Here is a 21,327-nt window from a genome sequence, read left to right on the forward strand (position 1 = left end):
TGTCTTTCCTACTATTCAAAAGGGGTCAGTTTGTTAGAATAATTTTAATTGCATTCTATTTTATGCCTATAAATAAGACTGGTCTTTTAATTATTCCCAAGTAGTGAGGTTTTGCTTAATCAACAGACCTGGTTCCAGTCAGAAATAGGAAACTTTCAGGGCACTTGGGTGGCTCAGTTGGTTGGATGGCTGACTGTGGTTTGGGTCATGAACTCATGGTTTGTGAGTTCAAGCCCTTGCATCAGGCTCTGTGCTGACAGCTCTGAGCTTGCTTCGGATCCTATCTCCCTCCCTCTCTCTCTCAAAAATAACTTAACATTACAAAAAACAAAACAAAACAAAACAGGGGCACCTGGGTGGCTCAGTCGGTTAAGTGTCGACTCTCAATTTCAGTTCAGCACATCATCTCCTGGTTCGTAGTTCAAACCCCAAGCACGGAGCCTGCCTGGGATTCTTTCTCTCTTCTCTCTGCCCCTCCCCTGCTCATGCTCTTTCCCTCTCTCTCAAAATAAATACACATTAAAAATTTAAAAAAAGAAAATAGGAAACTTCCCGACTGTGTAACATTTATAACTCGCATGTGTCACGCACTATGCTCTCCAGTACCCTACACTTGTTTTGAAGCACATCTTCATTGTGCTTAATTCACTGCATGATTTGTCTGAGGTCTGTGCTCACAGCTGGCCTACAGCGGCATGTCCATCTCATCCATTTACACTCCAGCATCTCGTATGGCACCTCCTTGGTGAAGAAAGGCTCAGTAAGATGCTTACCAGACAGACACTGTTAAGTGAGAAAAACAAGTTAAGAGCTATACCATGCATTTTTGGTTTTAAAAAAAAGATCTACACATGCATAAGGGGCTAAAAGGTTAAATATCCAAGTATTTTCTTTGTGTTTATCTGTATTTTCTAACATTCTATTACTTTTGTAGTAAAAGGAAATAAAAACATACGTATCACTAGCTCCTTAAAAATTGTTTAGAATTGCAAAAGGAAAATTACAGCTATACGTGGAGAAATTGGACAATACTGTGAACAAGTGATCAAAATCAACACCAATATGAGTAGACTCACGTGCCTCCAGCTGTGATCTCTGAGAACACAGCACTTATGTAGTGCACCACGGGTGATGCATAGCCTGAATCTAGATGCAAAAGCAGGCAAACACAAATCAGAAGCCAGTGGTTCTATTAAGTAGTTAGTCTGTACTCCTTAAAAAATGTCAAGGTCTAGACTGAGGAACTGTTACAAATCTAAAGAGGTTAAAGATACATGATAACTAAATGCAATGTATGATCTGAGACTGGATCCTGTAACTAGAAAAACATTACTGTGGGGACCATAGATAAAATTTATTAGATTAAAATATTGTATCCATGTTAAATTTCCTGAGCTTGATAAATACACCATGGTTACATAATAAATAACCACATTTGTAATAAATATCCGCTGAAGGGGCGCCTGGCTAGCTCAGTTGGTGGAGCATGAGACTCAATCTCAGGGCTTTGAGTTCGAGCCCCATGTTGGGTGTAGAGATTACTTAAAAATAAAATCCTAAAAAATGTACACTGAAGTATCAAGGGGTAAAGGGGCATGATACATGAAATCTATTCTTAAATAGTTGTGAAAAATACTGTGTTTATGTATATGTATGTATGTATGTATGTATATGTTTATGTATATATAAAAAAGGAGAAAGTAAATACGGCAAAATGTTAAAAATTGGTGAATCTGGTTTAAGAGAACATAAGAGTTCTTTGTACTTTCCTATAAGCAACCAACCCGGGGTGCTTGGGTGGCTCAGTTGGTTGAGATCTGACTCCTGATTTTGGCTTAGGTCACGATCTAAGTGTTTGTGAGTTTGAGCCCTAGGTTGGGCTCTGCACTGGCAGATGGAGCCTGCTTGGGATCCTCTGTCTTCCTTTCTCTTTACCCCTCCCCTGCTCACTCACTCTCTCTCTCTCTCAAAAATAAATAAAACTTAAAAAAAAAAAAAACCAACCCCAAACAAACAAAAGCAACCACCATCCCCATTACAAAAATCAACATACATATACTCTCTTCCCAAATTATGGTATTTTCATATACTTTTTAGAAATAAGATGAACTTTAAGCTTATCAGGTGCTTATCCCTTTTATTTACAGGAAATGATACACACAAACTCTAAAAATGCGAAGTTGCAAATCATAGAGCAAGTTCACAGTTCAATTAATCCTTGAGCAGGGATGTAACGTAATTTTTAAAAATCCTCTAAGTTAGATAATCCTTGTTCCTGAAATAAGTTTTCATATAAAGTCAAGACCGCGCGACTTAAGGACGGTTTTATAGTCTTCAGTGATTTCAGGAAGTGCTCTTGTTTCACTGTGGTTGCGTCTAGTCCATTTTCTTGCAGAGCCAGCAAGGCAGCCTATAAGAGACAAACAATAGGAAGTAATTAATGTGCTTCATTTTTTACAATTTATGGCAATACTTCAAAACCTAAGTGTAAAAACCTCAGTCCCACTTCTCAGAATTCCAACACTCATAACCAAATATTAAAAAGTTAAATATCCTGTTTAAAAGTTGTCTCAATGGATCATCATTTCTTCTACATTAAACTCTAGCCTTAAATGGGAAAAAAGAAAATGCAAGTTGTAATAATAATATATACACTATGAGCCCATAAAAATATTTACAGATGAGAGACTATCTCCCTGACCTCAGAGTAGTTTTTTTTTTTTTTTTTTTTAAGTTTATTTATTTTGAGAGACAGTATGTGCACATGAATGGGGTAGGGGCAGAAAGAGAGAGGGAGACAGAGAATCCCAAGCAGGCTCCACACTGTCAGTGCAGAGCTGATGCAGGGCTCAAACTCACAAACCACGAGATCATGACCTGAGCCAAAATCAAGAGTCAGATGTTTAACTGATTGAGCCACCCAGGTACCCCAGAGTAGGAGTTTTTAAATAGGACACAACACTGATCATAAAGGAAAAGGTCAAACACATACTCTATAACATAGCAATTCTCTCTATAAGTATATACAGACACATACACAAGATTGTTCACAGCAGCACAATTTATAAAAAAAAGTCGTAACCCAAACGTTCAAAAGAATGAACACAGTATATTCATAAACCATAAAGTGATGGGCATGCACAAACTACTGTTATGCACAAAATCACAGATGAATTTCACAAACATAATCCTGAGTTAAAGAAGCAGACATAAAAGTATACAGTAGGGTCCTATCTTTATAAAGTTCAAAAATATGCAAACTAATCTCCAGTGCTGGAAGTCAGAAGAGTACTTCCCTTTTGGGAGAGAGATTGGGAAAGCCCCAAGCGAAGCTTCTGGGGTATTGATAATGTTCTCTTTCTTGGTAGTTACACAGTGTGTTCATTTTATGTTAATTCAGTGAACCATATCCTTATGGTCTGTGCATTTTCCTGAACAGTACATTTAATAAAAGGTTATGGAAAAGGAAACACCTACGATGGCTTCTTTTACTCTCAAAGTCTAAATTCCTTAAAGTGGCTTACAAGGACCTGTGTGATCTGGCCATTGTCCATCTCCTCAATAAAGGCATGTTATCTCTTACTCCAGTCGTCCGCACATTTTCTCCCCTCCCTTAGCCTGGTCAATGGTCTCACCATCCTTCCAATCTCAGTTTACACACGAGAGCCTTCTCTGATGCCCCCAAGTCTGGTTCAGTCCCTGAACTTCCTGATTCACCACATATTTTCAGTTGCCAACTGAGTACTACAATTTGCCTCTCTGCAACTCGCCATGTACCTGTAAGCTCTGGAAGGGCAGGGCAGTGGCGACATCTGTTTCACCTTCCACAGTGCCCACCACATAGCAGTCCTTCAGTAAATGCTACCAAGTGAATGAAGATCTGAATAAATGAAGAAATGTTCTCAACCATATGTTCCTTCACTAATTAACTTACTTCTTTGCAAAGGTTTCCAAGATCAGCACCAGAGAAAAAACAGGTTTCTGCTGCTAGGTTTTCTAAGGAAACATCGGGTCCCATTGGCATGTTTTTGGTACAGACTTTCAAAATAGAAAGCCTGCCCTGGAACAAAATTAAAAGTAATATGTTTATAATCTTATAACATTTATGTGTGACACAAAGCTAGATTAAAATATTTCAAGGGAGTGTTTCCTGTCATACTACAGAGAAAGTGTTATGTATATTTTAATGATTAAACAATAAGAAAGAATCACTTCTGAAGAGATAAGAAAAAGTACTTCATCAATGGCTCATATGACAATGGTAAAAATAATGACATGATAAATTGCTAACACTTTTATAATCATTTTTAAAATAGCTGATTGTAGATATATTTCTTTAAGAGACATGATGAATCCCCTTCTTTTGGGTACAAATAGTGTTATCAGACATGGATTAAGAAGGAAACACATGACTTATCCAGACATAATTTAAAAATAAACAGACATTTAAATATTTATTTATTTATTATTTAGGAAGGGAGGAAAAAATTCATTCTTTGTCATTAGTCTCTCCCTATCGGTGGCTGTGGATGTTAAGGGCAAAAGATTTATTGATTGTTTGACTATGGATAAATTGTGTAATCACTCTAACGTCAGATTTTCCCACTGTAAAATAAGGATACAGATACATATATTCTCCAGACATTTTAGGATTCCTCCATTCTAGTTGTAAAATAATGTTGAGTATACCTAATAAGCTCGATATTTTTTCAGTCTGACACAATAATGAAATAAGGCAACTACTTTTAACTTTTAAGCTTATGTTTCTCTGAAAATATGCCCAGAGTATCCAGCAAAAGCAGATCAAAATTATGACTTTATGAAGGGCCACGAGGCGAGGAAGAATGCAGAGCCCAGTGTAAGACACACACCAGGTACGTATATATCCAGTTTGGGATTCAATGCTGCCAGGCTCCTTACAGCTCCAACACTGATGTATTAAGAATCCTAACATAGAGTAAAACATGTACAATTACCTTTTCATCTGGAGGTGGAATATAAATAATCTTATCTAATCTTCCAGGTCGTAATAAGGCATCATCTAATACATCAGGTCTATTTGTTGCAGCAACAATCATGACATTTCTATTAAAAACTTCTCGCAACTCTAACTGAGGGAAAATACACAACACAAAAGTAATGTCAATAAGTTGTTCGTTATTACATTTTTAAGAAATATAGATAAGAAGGGTTCATTTATTTTTAAATAAGCATATCCTTTTCTTGGGACGGGAATGCTTATACCCCCTTCTCGATCTCAAGGTATGCAAATACAAATTATTAACCAAAGAACTACTTTCTGTGTGTGGTGAAAGAACTGGCCAATCCTGGGGGACATCTCTCCACGTGAGAACCAATGGAAAGCCTACACCACAGCAGAGAACACCTACTGAATGTACCTGAGCCCCAGTGAATGATTGGTAGATGACTTGAAAAGACAAAGCATATGACTAACAGGTAGAGATGTATGGCTATGAAACACCCTGGCTCTAATGTCCTAGAAGATGGAGATCTACTTTACTTTTTATTTATTTTTCTTTCCAGAGGCAGAAATATGACAACATAAGCTGAAGATGGGTAAATCCTAGATGAAGGTAAGAAATACCGAAAAGCAGTCAGGGCAAGGCCTTACACAGGCTAAGCATTCAAAATTGTTTGTTGCGAGTTCAAAAAGTCCAGGACCTGATGGCTTCAAAGGGGAATTCTACCAAACTTTTAAAGAAGAGTTAATACCTGTTCTTCTCAAACTATTCCATAAAATAGAAGAAGGAAAACTTCCAAATTCATTCTTTGAGGCCAGCATTACCCTGATACCAAAACCAGATAAAGATACCACAATAAAAGAGAACTAAAGGCCAGTGTCTCTGATGTACATGAAAGCAAAAATCCTCAACAAAATATTAGCAAACTGAATCCAACAATATATTAAAAAAAATCATTCACCACAATCAAGTGGGATTTATTCCTGGGATGCAAGGGTGGTTCAATATTCTCAGATCAATCAATGTGATACATCAATAGAGAAAGGACAAGAACCATATGATCCTCTCAATAGATGCACAAAAAGCAACTGACAAAGTACAACATCCATTCATGATAAAAACCCTCAACAAAATAGGTTTAGAGGGAACATACCCCAACATAATAAAGTCCATATATGAAAAACCCACAGCTAACATCATACTCAGTGATAAAAAACTGAGAGCTTTCCCCTAAGGTCTCAAGAACAGGACAGAGATGTCCACTCTCAACTACTTTTATTCAACACTGGACTAAAAAAGTCCTAACCACAGCAATCAGACAACAAAAAGAAACAAAGGCACCAAAAATGGCAAGGAGGAAGTAAAACTTTCACTATTTGCAGATGACATGATACTATATTAAGAAAATCCAAAAGACTCCATCGAAAGACTGCTAGAACTGATAAATGAATGCAGTAAGGTTACAGGATACTCAATGTACAGAAATCCATTGCATTTCTATACACTAATAATGAAACAGCAGAAAGAGAAATTTAAAAAACAATCCCATTTACAACTGCACCAAAAATAATAAAATACCGAGGAATTAAATTTAACGAAGGAGGTGAAAGCCCTGTGTACTCTGAAAATTATAAAACACTGATGAAAGAAACTGAAGAATGAAAAGACATCCCATGCTCATGGACTGGAAGAACAAACATTGTTAAAATGTCTATACTACCCAGCAATCTACAGATTTAATGCAATCTCTATCAAAATACCAACAGCACTTGCCATAGAACTAGAACAAGAATGCGAAAATTTGTATGGAACTACAAAAGACCGCAAAGTAACCTTGAAAAAGAAAAACAAAGATGGAAGCCTCATAATCCCAGATTTCAAATTACACTACAAAGCTGCAGTAATCTAAACAGTATGGTACTGATGGTATTGGCACAAAAATAGACACATAGATCAATAAAACAGAATAGAAAGCCCAGAAACAAATTCACAATTATATGGTGCCTTTGCCTCAACAAAGGAGGCAAGAATATGCAATGGGAAAAAGACAGTCTCTTCAACAAATGGTGTTGGGAAAACTGGACAGCTACATGCAAAAGAATGAAACTGGACTACTTTCTTACACCATACAGAAAAATAAACTCAAAATGAATTAAGGACCTAATTGTGAGACCTGAAACCATAAAAATCCTTAAAGAGAGCACAGGCAGTAATTTCTCTGCATCAGCTGTAACAATATTTTTGTCTCCTGAGGCAAGGGAAACAAGCTTTCAGAGACAAAGCACAAGTGGGGAAGAAGCAGAGAGAGAAGGAGACACAGAATCTGAAGCAGGCTCTAGGCTCTGAGCTGTCAGCACAGAGCCTGACACTAGGCTGGAACCCACAAACCATGAGATCATGACCTGAGCCAAAGTTGGACACCTGGGGTGCCTGGGTGGCTCAGTCGATTGAGCGTCCGACTTCGGCTCAGGTCATGATCTCATGGTCCGTGAGTTCGAGCCCTGTGCCGAGCTCTGTGCTGACAGCTCAGAGCCTGGAGCCTGCTTCAGATTCTGTGTCTCCCTCTCTCTGCCTCTCCCCCACTCATGCACTCGCTTTCTCTCTCTCTCTCTCTCTCTCTCTCTCTGTCAAAAATTAATAAACCTTAACAAAAATTAAAAAAAAAAAAAGTTGGACACTTAACCTACTGAGCCACCCAGGCACCCCTACTGTAGAATTATACAATAGCCAAATTACAGAAGCTGCCCAAGTATCCACTGATAGATGAATGGATAAAGAAGATATGGTATATATACAATGGAATATTATTCAGCCATAAAAAAGAATGAAGTCCTGCCATTTGCAACAACATGAATGACTCTAGAGAGTATAATGCTAAGTGAAATAAGCCAGAGAAAGACAAATACCATATGATCTCACTCATATGTGGAATTTAAGAAACAAAACAAATGGACACAGGTTAAAAAAAAAAAAAAAGAGAGAAACAAACAAAAAACAGACTCTTAACTATAGAAAACAGAGGGGAGGGGAGGAGGCAGGGTGGGTGGTGAAACAGGTGATGGGAATTAAAGAGTAATCATGATGAGCACTGAGTAATACATGGAATTGTTGAATCACCAAATTGTATACCTGAAACTAGTATAACACTATATGTTAACTACACTGGAATTAAAACATTTTTTTCTTTTCAATTGAACTGAATAATCAGAGTAGTTCACCATTAATGTGATCTCTCAAAGTAGTGAATTCCCTGTATCTGCAAAATTTTAGCAGAGGTGAGTGAACACCTGTCAGATGCTGTAGAAGGAATTCCTGTGTTACAAGAAAATTTGGTTAGAAAATCTCATGGGCCCCTTCAGATTCTAGTGTCATATATTTCTCAAGAGCTATAAGACTTTCCTGTGGAATGATTTTTCAACTGGGAAACAAGTAAAAACAAGGAAAGAATAAAAGAAAACGGATCTGTTGGGTAATTTAAGGGTATCAAACTCTATCTAGGAAGAGACTCAGAAAGGAAGAAGGGGCTTCTGAAGGTCATTTTAACTTCATTATAAGCAGGGAAACCCATTCCTCAAGAAAATCGGAAGTTGTGAATTACTAAGATCATTGGTAATAACAATGTTTTGTTTTGTTTCATATAAAAACTTTTAGAAAGGGATGAACACTGGTTCTTCAGGATATAAAAATAAGAATAAACCCCTTTTCTATGCAATATGTAACGTTAGGTTTCTAAATCTCAGGAAAAAGAAAATTCACATTCATATATATTTAAGATAACTTATAAAATTTACCTCATCTTTTCTAGCCAAATCACAATTTTTAGCAGCTCTGTAAACATCCAGTCAAACTGAAATTACATAATTCCTTCTATGAGATGAATCCACATAGGGAAAGCTAGTGTATATGCACTGTATTTAATATTGGCTTGGGTTTTGTATATTCTGGCTAATAAATACCTCTTCGTTTTTTCTCAGCTCCTTGTATTTACCCTGTTGATCTGATTTACTTCCTCTTCTCTCTGTAGTCTTCAGTCCTACACCATCTAATTCATTCAGGAGAACAGAAAGAACACGCTCTTGAACATTACATTCTGTTTTGCTGATGGATCGAGAGCCCAAGATTGAATCAATTTCATCCAAAAACACAATTGCTGGAGTATTTGCTCTTGCTTGTCGAAATACCTTTTGTTGGGAAAATAAAATTATTGAAAAGCTATACATTACTCAGTATTCAAGTGAATATATGCTTTATGTATTACTACTTATGATTTTTAAAATGTAAAAAGAAGAGAAAGATGCTACATGTTTAAGAATTGGGAACTGAATAAACAGAACAAGAAAGAATGGAGTATTATGTACAGGTTAAAAATCATATTTTCAAAACATTTAATACTATGGAGTTTTAAAAATGATGATTTTGGGGCGCCTGGGTGGCGCAGTCGGTTAAGCGTCCGACTTCAGCCAGGTCACGATCTCGCGGTCCGGGAGTTCGAGCCCCGCGTCACGCTCTGGGCTGATGGCTCAGAGCCTGGAGCCTGTTTCCGATTCTGTGTCTCCCTCTCTCTCTGCCCCTCCCCTGTTCATGCTCTGTCTCTCTGTCCCAAAAATAAATAAACATTGAAAAAAAAAAATTTTTTTTTAAATGATGATTTTAAAAAATCGTGATAAAGATATATATAATCTGCCCTCAAGTTTAAAACAAAAGCAAAAAAATAAAGGAAATTCACCAAAACATTAACAGTAGGTAGGGATTACAAAGGATTTCTTACCTAACACTTTCCTATATTTCCTAAATTTTCTATAAACAAATATACATAACTTTTCTAGTTGAAAAAAAGGTCAGTAATATTTTTAAAAAAAATTTTTTTTTCAACGTTTATTTATTTTTGGGACAGAGAGAGACAGAGCATGAACGGGCGAGGGGCAGAGAGAGAGGGAGACACAGAATCCGAAACAGGCTCCAGGCTCTGAGCCATCAGCCCAGAGCCTGACGCGGGGCTCGAACTCCGGACCGCGAGATCGTGACCTGGCTGAAGTCGGACGCTTAACCGACTGCGCCACCCAGGCGCCCCAGGGCCAGTAATATTTTTAATAACTAAGGTTTATCCTTAAGGCATATCATGAAAATTCAGAAGGACACTTAACTATATGGGAGAAAATAAACAAACAAACCTGAGACAAGACTTTTTCTGAATCTCCAACAAAAGGAGAAAAGAGATCAGCTCCACTCACTGAAACAAAAGAGCAATGACAGCTTGTGGCCAGGGCCCTCACCAGGGTGGTTTTAGCACATCCAGGGGGACCATACAGGAGAACTCCCTTTGGCTGTGTCAGGCCCATCCTGACAAATTCCCGAGGGAATTTTAGAGGCCACTCAATACTCTGTAAGTACATAAAAAGAGACAATTGTTTTAGTATAATGATAAAACATCATATGATCCAGTAAATTCAAGTGTTCACTCAACAATTCTCAGGTACCTGTTATGAGCTGGAAATGCAGTCCACTCTCCACACAGCAACCAGTGATCTTATAACCTAAGTCAGGTCACATCATTTCCTGCTTCAAATCCTACAGTGACTTCCCATCAGAATTAGAATAAAAGCCACATCTGAACTCCTTCCTACCACTCCTTCCTATTACAAGGCCTTATGCAGCCTCTTTCCCAAACACCCCAGTTTGTTCCCATCTCAGGGCCTTTGTTTGCTATTCTTTCTCTGCCTGAACACTCCTTCAAAATCTGTGTGGCTATCCCTCATCATTCAGTCTCAGCTCAAATGTCATTTCCTTGGAGAGGTCTTCCCTAACTACTTTAATTAAAGCAGACCCCACCCCCATCCCCGCCCGCCAATCTATGCTACTGCCCATCTTTTATTTTGGGAGCACTTACTCATTCACTATCTGAAATTATTATTTTTCCATGTTGGGTTTATCATTCTGCTCGGCTAGAATGTAAATAAAGTTTACCACTTAAATTCCCATACCTAGAATGACACCTTCACAAAGTAAGCATTCTACAAATGTTAACTAAATAGTAAACAAGTCCCCATTACCTCTGAGTATGTGGTTTTATTGTCATCATACTTTTATAGATGCAGAAGCTCAGACTTACAACAGTGAAGTAATTCGCCCAGGTCTTATTTCTAGTGAGGCAGCAGAACTAAGGCTGTCCCCCTCCCCCGCCCCCCACCAGGCAATGTAAATCAGGAAGTGCAAACTCTTAACTACTGATGTACTGTCTTTCTATTAAAAAAGGATAAGATCCCCGTAGCAAGGGAACTCAGATTTTAGTTGGGGAGGCAGGCTTGTAAACTAACAATGAGGCCAGAAAAGGGCATTCCACCGGGAACGAACAATACACACAGAGACACTTGAAACTCTTATTCATCCCAACAGTAAGTAGTAACAGAAAGGAGAATAGGGGAAGCAAGGAGTAATGAAATGAAAGTGGAAGTAGGAGTCAGATTGTGTTAAGCCTTGAAAGTTTTAGTCAGCACTGAGGAAGCAGGATGGAGAATGGACTGGAAAGAAATAAACAGAAGCAGGGCGACCAGTTAGAAGTCTCTTGCAATAATTCTGACTACAAAAATAGTAAGGCTGGATGTGTCACAGGTACTGGAAGGGATAGATTTGAAACATAAAATTAACTCTTTTATGCAGGGACCATATTTCTCTGTCTCTTTTTTTTTTTTTTTTTTTTAATGTTTTTATTTATTTCTGAGAGAGGAGGGAGAAAGAATGTGAGCTGGGGAGGGATAGAGAGAGAGAGGGAGGCACAGAACCTGAGGAGGCTCCAGGCTCCAGGCTCCAAGCTGTCAGCCCAGAGCCCAATGCGGGGCTTGAACTTGCGAACCCTGAGATCATGATCTGAGCCTGAAGTCAGATGCTTAACTGACTGAGCCACTCAGGCGCCCCTGCAGGGACTATGTTCTAAATCCAAAGGGGAACTTACGTGCACGTATGGCACGACCCCTGCATTTAGAAGACAGGTTTCTGACTTAGGAGATGGGTTGCTGGCTTTATTCACAGAGGTAGAGAATCCAGGTGTGAAGGGTGGGTTGATTAGCTGAGCTATGGATGTCCTGAGTTTGAGATTCCTGGAAGTTACCTGGTAGGCAGACAGCTAAGTAGCTCTGATGACCAAAAGAACTATCTGTGTTGGATATAAAGATTTTTGAGTGAACAGTTTTCAGGGGACAGCTAAAGCCCTGGATATTGAGATCATGGACTCACAGAATGCAAAAACAGGATTCCTAGGAGCTTGGAGTACTAACACGTATGGCAACATTAGGGAACGGAATGTTCAGAAAGGCAAGAAAGCTTAACATCTCAAAGCTAAAGAAATAGTGTTCGCAACAGGAAGTGTGGCTGATCTCTCACGCACTTTGTAAAGATTAAATGAGACAATGCATGTAAAAAATTAGGGTATGTTATAAATGCAATGATCCACGGACACAAGGATTCTAGGGTTCACTGTAGATATAGCTTCTAGTTATGATGAATAAATTTTAGTGATACTTATACATCAGTCTTTTGTATGGGGTTAGAGAAATCTAGTTCCTTATGGCAGGATCACCTGAAGGTAAATGAACAAAATTAATTTCTGAAACTGCAATGCCAGTGAGAGGATCTGGAGAGTTGTGCTCCTTAGCATCCACTGTGAGAACCGTAGCCACCCAGGCCATACTGTGTATTATAACTGCTTTTATCAGTCCCAGGGCAAACTCAGGCCTGTAAACTAAAAATCTGTGTTTGTACCACCCACAAACTAAGAACCACTCTTACATTTTTAAATGCTTGAAATGAAAATCAGAAGAATATTTTGTGACGTGTGACAATTATGATTTCAGTGTCCATAAAGTTCCATCAGAACGCAAGTAGTGATTACATATTGTCTTTGGCTGCTCTCATGCCATGAATACCGAGTTGAGTGGTTGCAATAAAGACTGTATGGCCCACCAAACCTAAAATGTTTACTCTCTGGCCCTCTACAGAAAAAGTCTGCTGACTCCATTCTAGGTTATACAGTCTTTAAAGAAAACAACAAACAAGAGAAGGGTGAGGTAGGAAAATATGATGAATGGCATCTGACACCTATAGAAGCCCATTTAAACAAGGACTGAGAAGTAACCCTTGGATTCAGATGTTAGGATGGCATTAGTTTCAGCAAGTGCGGTTTGTCTTCATCACAAAAGTGTTACACTTAAACTCTACCATTCTACTGGCGCAAGCAAACTCTCTCTATCACCTGTTTTAACTTCAGTTTTACATCTTCGAGGCCACCAATCTGCTCCCAGCCAACAGGCTTGATGTCCATCAGTCCAATGACACTTCGAAAGGATGAGGGTTGAATCTTTTTGAAAGCTTCAAGGAAGTCTGCTTCATCAATAGTCGGGTTGTCCTGGTTCTGAAGAAATATGCCCCAAAAAGCAAAATCAGACCAAAAATTACAGGGCCTTTTTGTGATACAGGAGCACAATTACTTCTTCTTCTTTTTTTTTTTTAAATCTTCTTTTGAATTATAAATCTATTTCGCTATCATTATAAAGAATCCTACACACACAATACAAAAAAAAATGAAAAGTCTCCTCTCCTCTCCCAGCTCTCCCCACTAACATCTCTAGAGGAAGTCAACCACTCTCTGTGTATGCCACTAGTATGTTTTATGACGGTAAGGACACATACATCTTTTCAAACAGATATATAAATGGGACCCCACTGTACAAATTAACCTGCACTTTTGTGCCACTTATGTTAGAAATCTTTTCTATCAATTAATATAGTTCAACCTCACTCTTTCTGACACTGTTGTATGAGTGTACCATAATTCAACTGCATCTTTCTGTTGAATGTTAGGTTGTTTCCAGTATTTTGTTATTAAAAACAAAGCTACAGGTGAAAGTGCTTGTGCACATGTTCAAGTATTTTATATAATTTCCTCCAAGTAGAATTACTGGATTTAAGAGTATGCACATTTATGATTTTGACAGGTATTATCACACTGCTCTCAAAGCTGTACCAATAATATAAAGCTGTTCTTCCCATACCTCTCCAGCACTGTAGATCACCAAACTTTTAAATTTCTGCCAATGTGATAGAGGAAATCGTAACCACTATTGCGTTCATTAAATTTCTTCAATCAAGAGTAAGGTAGAGGGAATGATGGAATTAGAAAGTTAGCTATTTTGCAACCATTTAAAGTAAAGGCTGTTGGGGTAAGAATCATCTATGGGTACAAAAAAGGGGAGGGAAGTATGCCAAGGAGCACGATCTCAAAGGTCTCTTCACAGATTTATTAGTTACAAAGGGAAACACAGCACTATACAGTGGAGAAACTGGACAAAACTTGGACTGGCTAATCACCTCAATCACCGATGAGAGACATCACCAACGAGGGGCACGCAGACATCCTGTGCCTTCATGTGTATTACCCTAAGGACACACTATCACTTATGGAGTATTCCAAATGGGCATGCATAAGCTGAACCTATGAACAAATATTAGACAAACCCAAATTGAAAAGCATTTTATAAAATCACTGACCTAAAATGTCAATGTAAAATGTGTCATTTTAAAAAGCTAAGGGAGTACTGGAGATTAAAAGAAACTAAAAACTAAATGCAATATGTTAACCTGAACAAGATCCTGTACTGGAGGGGAAAAAATGCTAAGATGATTGAAACTACCAAAATAAGAATATGGGCTGTAGATTTGATAACGTTTTGTATCCATGTTAAATTTCATGAATATAATGAGTACACATAATCATATTGTGGTCACGTATAGAGACATACTTGTTCTTAGGAAATAGATAACTAATGGGATATGATGCATGCAACCCATCCTCAATTGATTCAGAAAAAATAAGTAATATGTATACACATATACAATTAGAGACAGAGAAGGAGAGAGAGAATGATAAAGCTAATTTGGCAAAATGTTAAAAATTGGTGAATTTGGATGGAGGGTTTAGCAGGAGTTCTCTATTTTGCAACTTTCCTTCAAGTTTTTAATTATTTCAAAATAAAAAGTTAAAAAATAACTGAAAGAGACTAATTTTTAAAGAAAGTAAAGTTGAGGATTTTTCACATTTATTGGCTGCTTGTAATCCTTTTACTGTCTCCTACCTGTTCATATTTTATTACCCATTTTCTCTTAGATTGTTGGTCTTATTGATCTGTGAGAATTCTTTCTATATCAAGGTAATTTGGTCTTTTTGTCATAGGCCAAAGTATTTTTTCCCAGTCTGTCTTTTGTCTTGTCTTTGTTTATATATTGTTTTGCCATCCCCAAATCATCAAATTAGTAAACCATTTCCTTTTTGGCATTAGGTTTTATGTTATGCTTAGAAAGGCCACCTTCACTTTAAGATTACATTGTGGAGAATCTTTCTTGAAATTTCCTTGATCATTCTAGTGAAACAGATTTTTTGTTACAGTTAAAAACTGCTTATATTTATAATATCTATTTGTAATATCTGTATTATATTTAAGATTTACCCTCATATCAAATTCTGAACACTTAGTTGTCAAAAAAATTCCCATTTTCTTTTTTTTAAAATTTTTTTTAACACTTATTTATTTTTGAGACAGAGAGAGACAGAGCATGAACGGGGGAGGGTCAGAGAGAGAAGGAGACCCAGAAACTGAAACAGGCTCCAGGCTCTGAGCTGTCAGCACAGAGCCCAACGCGGGGCTCGAACCCACAGACCGCGAGATCATGACCTGAGCTGAAGTCGGAGGCTTAACCGACTGAGCCACCCAGGCGCCCCAAAAATTCCCATTTTCAACAAGAAACTATTCTATCCCATTTATATAAGATTATATAAGTACATACATATATAGAAAGAGAGAGAGAGAAAGAGAGCTATTCTGAACAATGTTCCTAAAAATTAGAATCTCTGTGAGGTGAGATTTCATGCAATTTTTACTTTCTTTATAATATTTTTATTTTGTTTAATTTCTCACAAAGAAAGCTATTAAATAATTTTTTTAATGTTTTTTTTTTTTTTCCTAATTGGCTAGGAGTATTAGATATTGGGTACCTTTCTTATTTTTGAAAGAGAGAAAGACACACAGAACGCAAACAGAGGAGGGGCAGAGAGAGAGGGAGACAGAATCTGAAACAGGTTCCAGGCTCTGAGCTGTCAGCACAGAGCCCAACACAGGGCTCAAACCCACGAACTGTGAGATCATGACCTAAGCCACCCAGGCACCCCCTAACTAATTTTTAAGTAACACTAACTAAGATCACTTATATGTATATTATCTCACTTGATTCTAATAACCCTGTTAGGCAGATAAAATTCTTTCCCCTGTGTGTGTATGTATTAAACTCTATTTCAAACCCTTTAATGGGATTACTTCACAAAAAGCTGAACAAACTTCAATGCATCCTTTGTCTGTCCTGGTATAGATGGAGGCAGCAGTAGCCCCTCAGCTGCCAGAGGGGTAAAGAAGAAAAAGGTGAAGCCAGTACCTTCCCAGATGCCTCTGTCCCTTCTTCCTTTTTGCCTTTCTTCCTTCCACTTCCCCTGGTTGTTTATGAACTCAGCCATCACCTGCGGTAGCTATGCCTGGGCAGGCCCCTCCTGAGGTAGCAGCTGGCTGGTCCACCTAAGCCAGGGTGTTTAAGGTCAAACCTGGAACTTCAAAGCAGAGGGAATCCTAAATGTAAATCTCCCTTCCCAAACCCTGGTGCTCTCATCCTCCCTTCAAAAGGCATATATTCTCACACCTCTATGCATGAGAAGTGTCATTAAGTCTTCAAGCAGTTTTGGTTCTAAACCCAGAAGAAGAGAACTTATAAGTTCACATAACTCCTTCCCACCTTCAGAGTACCTGTAAAAATAAATGGAAATGAGGAAGGATGTAAATTATATAGGTAAAAAGGTTTTACAAACCTTGGATGATAAATCATCCTTTTATAATTTAAACAAGCTAAAAACTGGTTTTTAAAAATTACAAGATTAAAGGCAATTTTAATGTTATAATAGTTACAATAGAGATCGAAAACTTTGTCCTAGAATCCTCTGGGTGCTGAAATTAATTTTTTTCTGAAGGGGTTTAGGGATTAATGACTACTTATTACATACAAAGTGAAGAGATTTTCCAATCCATAGTGTTGAAAACTATTATATTTAAAGCTAACATCTTAAATATTTTAAAGAAAAGACAAGTTTAGAGAAAAATTCCAGGTGCCCAATCTTCTCCTGGGTTAGAAAAGTTTACTTTCAAAAAAAGAAAAGTTTATTTTCCCTACAAAATATTTATTAATAAGGAAAAAACAGATGGAATGGGAACACAGTATTTCTGTGACCCTTCTGCCAAAAATGCAAAAACTGAATCCAATCATGAGGAAACATCAGTGAAACCCAAACCAAGGAATACTCTATAGAAAAAATAACCTCTAGTCTTAATAAGTTAGCCATAAAAGACTAAAAATGGTTCTAGGTTAAAGAATATTAAGAAATCAGGATAACTAAATGCAATGTGTAATCTTGGATTACTATTTTTTTTCCTTTTTAAATTTCTGCTAGAAAGGAAATTAATAGGATAGAGTCAAATTTGGATAAGGTCTACAGAGATTATACAAAAGTAGCATGTCAGTGTTAATTTCCTCATGTTGATAATTATACTGTGGTTCAAGTCTTTGTTTTTAGAAAATATATATATACTTAAGATTTTAAGGTTAAAGGGACATCATGGCTGCAGTACATTCTCAAATGTTTCACACACAGACATATATATATCATATATAGGAAGAGAAATATATATGTACGTACACAGTACATATATATTTAAAACACAGAAGAGAGAAGGAAAAAGCAAAACTGGAAAAATGCTACATTTGGAGAATCCAGGTAAAGCACATACAGAAATTGTACTGTTTTTGCAACTTTTCTCTAAGTCTGAAATTGCTTCAAAATAAACAAAACCAAAAATTAAAAAGAAATACATTTGATTCTTCTGGGGGCCACGCTATCTTCCCTAGCTGCTCTGGGCTTCTGCACACTAGGTGGTTCCCTTTGGCAATGAGGGAAAATGTCCTGGTAGACCTGGAAGACTCAGCCCTCTGTCCCCACCTTCAGTCTTATGCTATTCCCATGGAGCGGAGATGTAGAAATACAGGTAAGAAATAACTGTGGAAGGTATCAAAAGTTCCAAAAAAATGTACTTACCACTTGTTTAATCCCAAATTAATTTGCTATATTAATCAAAAGGCCAACATACACAGTCATAAATCAGTGCTTCCTACCTTCTTACTATGAAGGAGAGCATGCAGGGCAGCTTCTCTACAAAGTGCAGTCAAGTCCGCACCAACGTAACCAACTGTCATTTCTGCAAGGAGGCTCAAATCGACTTGACTGGAGATGGGCATCTTTGAGGTAATCACCTGGAGTATCGCCTTTCTTTGTTTAAGTGTGGGAGTCCCAATGACAACCTATATGCAAAGCAAAAAAAGAGAAATTAAAGCTTACACAGCTTAAAACATTGTATAATATTTATATCCTCTCAAAGGTGTATACTTACTGAGCAAATTTGGCACTACAACTATGTACTCTTAAGGATGCCATAGATTCTGAATATATTAAAATCCTAATTTTCCAGAGGAGTAACACTGGCTGGATAGTTGCACAATGAAAATTACATACAGATCTTCCTCACCTTAAGATGGGGTTACATCCCAATAAATGCATCATAAGCTGGAATTACAGTAAGCGGATAATGCATTTAATATACCTAACGTACTGAACATCACAGCTTAATCCAGCCTACTTAAATATGCTCAGAGCACTTACATTATCAGCTGGTGGTTCAGCAAAATCATCTAGCACAAAACCTATTTTACAATAAAGTTTTGAGTATCTCATACAATTTATTGAATACTGTATGAAAGTGAAAAACAGAATGTTTGGATGAGTATAAAACGGTTGTCAACGTGTCAGCTGTTTACCCTCATGATCTCGTGGCTGCCCAGCATCACAAGAGAGCATTTTACAGTATATTGCTAGCTTGGCAAAAGATCAAAATTCAAAATACGTTTCCTACTGAATGACTATGGCATTCACACCACCATAAAATCAGAGGCCCTCTGTATGTCATTTAACAACATTGTTATTTTTTACAACTTCCCAAGTTCTACCAGCCAAGGGTGCAACAGTAAACCAGATAGTCTAGGTCCCTGCCCTTATGGATTTTATTCAGGAGACAAGTACTAGATGATGCAAAAAAGAAACAAATGTGCTCAAGTTATGCACAGATTAAGCTAAAAGTGTGCAATTATCATCTGTCTCTTTAGATTCCTAACACAAAGTTCAAATATCACTTAACCACTATTCAAACTATTTAATCAGGAATCAATTTGGGACTAAAGCTTGTAAAATAGTTCAGCTTTTGAGTACTCAATCTTTCTGGCAACTCAGAGAGCAATTGTGGGTAATTTCTCACTTGTGGGTCAGGATGCTGGTGTCCTGACAAGGAATGAATAAGTCCAGAAGAATTAATGCCTGCTTTGATTTAGATCTTTCCCGACTTCTCCCTTTTTATTTCAACACACTCATTTCTTGAAGCTATCCTAATTTTAATTTTCATTCCAAATCCATAAGAGTTGAATACACTTATAGCTGAACTAGTTCCCTAAACAATTAACATTACTGGTGGTACTCATCTTCAGGACCTGCACAACAAAACTCATCCCTAAAGGCCACCTTGCTTCTCAATTTGACTCGGGAAAAACAGGCCCCGGCTCACAGATCACACAAGGACAGAGAACAGGTTCTCTGCACCACACAAAGCCCCACTCCAGCCTCACCGACTGCCAAACCTAAGTGGCAACCGCCTAGGGGCAGCCAATCAAGGCCAGAAGAGGCCGAGGTTCCAGGAACAAAGGTCAGACTGGCCCCGCCCATTTACCTCTCGGTCAAATCTCCCCGGTCTGCGCAGCGCTGGGTCTAGAGCGTCCGGCCGGTTGGTGGATGCCACGACCACCACCTCGCGGTCCCCACTGATGCCGTCTAGCAGCGTCAACACCTGGGCCACCACGCGGCTCTCGGGGGCTCGGTGTGGGCCGCCCCGCCGGGGACACAGGGCGTCCAACTCGTCCAGGAAGAGGAGGGTGGGTCTGCGGCTGGCCAGCTCCCGCGCGCGCCGGAAGACCTGCCTCACGTTCTCCTCGGTCTCCCCGGGCCGGGCGCCCTGTAGCGCGGGGGCGCTCACTGCCAGCAGCTCCGCGCCCGCTTCCCGGACCACGGCCCGCACTAGCTGAGTCTTGCCCACTCCGGGGGGACCCGCCAGGAGCACCCCGCGAGGCACTGCCAGCCCCAGGGCCGCCAAGGTGCGAGGGTAGCGGAGCGGCAGGCTGAGGAGCTCCCGCAACGAGTCGACCGCCTCCGAAAGGCCCCCCAAGGGCACCTCGGGCCGTGGCTCCGCTTCCGACGGAGGCACCCCGCTGAGACCGATGTGGGTGCGAGGAGTGACTAGCCCGGCCGGATCCGGGCTGGGCGCCCCGCTGACGATGTGCAGCGCGGCTACGGGACCCGGGGCGCCCGGCGGAGCGGTCACCACGTGGCCCCGGGAGACAGGTCGGTTCCTGAGAAGCTCCTGCGCCGCCTCCAGTACCGCGGCTGGATTCGAGGCCCCGGGCGCGCCCGCCCCCTCCCGCAACACCGGCCACACACTGAGGTGCCGCAGCGACGGGCAGGACACCAGGCGGAGGCTGCTTAAGCGGAGATTACCCCGGAACCCTGAAGCCTCCACGGCCGCCCCGGGGCTCGCGCACTGGGGATCCAGTTGAACAAAGCCGTCTGCTCCGTCCCGCCGCAGCCAGGCGGTGCAGACGCAGGAGCCGCCGTCAGGCAGAGAGATCTTCACCGCCGAGCCCAAGTGCGCGCCCAAAGCGCGGAGGGCGGACGGGCCCAAGCGACAGCGCTGAGTGCCCCTGTCCTTAGCGTCTAAGGGTAGCACCTTTAAGAGCGGCTCTTCAGGAAGGGGACCTGAGTCCGGAGCCATTGCCCACAGAGAAACTCAAGCCGAGGAAAGTGAGATAGGAATTCCACCCGGCCTGGGAAAGCGGGAACACCCCGCTCTTCGGCCGGAAACAGGTGACGCGCATGCGTCAGTGATGGCCTTCAGTTGCCAGTCCCTGAGCGGAAGCGGAAAGGGCCAATCGGAACTTAGACTGTGCTGTGGCTGTCGGTGTTGTGGTGTTGGATTTGACAAAACTCAGTGGCCCATTCCAGAACTTTAAGGAAAAGGCTTTAGTTATGGGTGTCTGGGAGGTCGCGTAAGCTAGCTTCAGTAGGCCATTATATATATATATATATATACCGGTGACTTAGGCCCCGCAT

The 21,327-nt window shown here is 39.7% G+C and overlaps 1 protein-coding gene across 2 annotated transcripts; it reads right to left on the reverse strand.

Moving 5' to 3' along the window:
• Positions 1 to 2,117: 2,117 nt before the first annotated feature.
• SPATA5L1 (spermatogenesis associated 5 like 1) lies at positions 2,118 to 21,088 on the reverse strand. 2 transcript variants are annotated; one of them, XM_030318269.1, is made up of 8 exons: positions 19,895 to 21,088; positions 18,237 to 18,422; positions 13,228 to 13,386; positions 10,154 to 10,363; positions 8,939 to 9,163; positions 4,977 to 5,111; positions 3,935 to 4,060; positions 2,118 to 2,410 (listed from the first exon to the last, which is right to left on the reverse strand). In XM_030318269.1, exons 1-8 carry the CDS (start codon positions 20,987 to 20,989, stop codon positions 2,243 to 2,245), a joined length of 2,304 nt encoding a protein of 767 aa, XP_030174129.1. In that variant the 5' UTR covers positions 20,990 to 21,088; the 3' UTR covers positions 2,118 to 2,242. The 2 variants fall into 2 exon arrangements, with proteins under 2 accessions (XP_030174129.1, XP_030174130.1); XM_030318270.1 differs by lacking the exons at positions 2,118 to 2,410; positions 3,935 to 4,060 and having other exon boundaries at positions 4,989 to 5,111; positions 8,971 to 9,163.
• Positions 21,089 to 21,327: the final 239 nt, after the last annotated feature.

This window comes from Lynx canadensis, chromosome B3, assembly GCF_007474595.2.
Source record: "Lynx canadensis isolate LIC74 chromosome B3, mLynCan4.pri.v2, whole genome shotgun sequence".
NCBI classification, from domain to species: domain Eukaryota; kingdom Metazoa; phylum Chordata; class Mammalia; order Carnivora; family Felidae; genus Lynx; species Lynx canadensis.

What these genes read in the sequence shown, in the direction of transcription:
- SPATA5L1 (XM_030318269.1), bottom strand. Translation starts at nt 20,989, where the DNA reads ATGGCTCCGGACTCAGGTCCCCTTCCTGAAGAGCCGCTCTTAAAGGTG. An exon ending in CGGGGAGATTTGACCGAGAG is followed by an intron (nt 18,423 to 19,894) that starts GTAAATGGGCGG and finishes CTTTGCATATAG; the next exon opens with GTTGTCATTGGGACTCCCAC. An exon ending in CAGAAAAAGTCTTGTCTCAG is followed by an intron (nt 9,164 to 10,153) that starts GTTTGTTTGTTT and finishes TCCCAACAAAAG; the next exon opens with GTATTTCGACAAGCAAGAGC.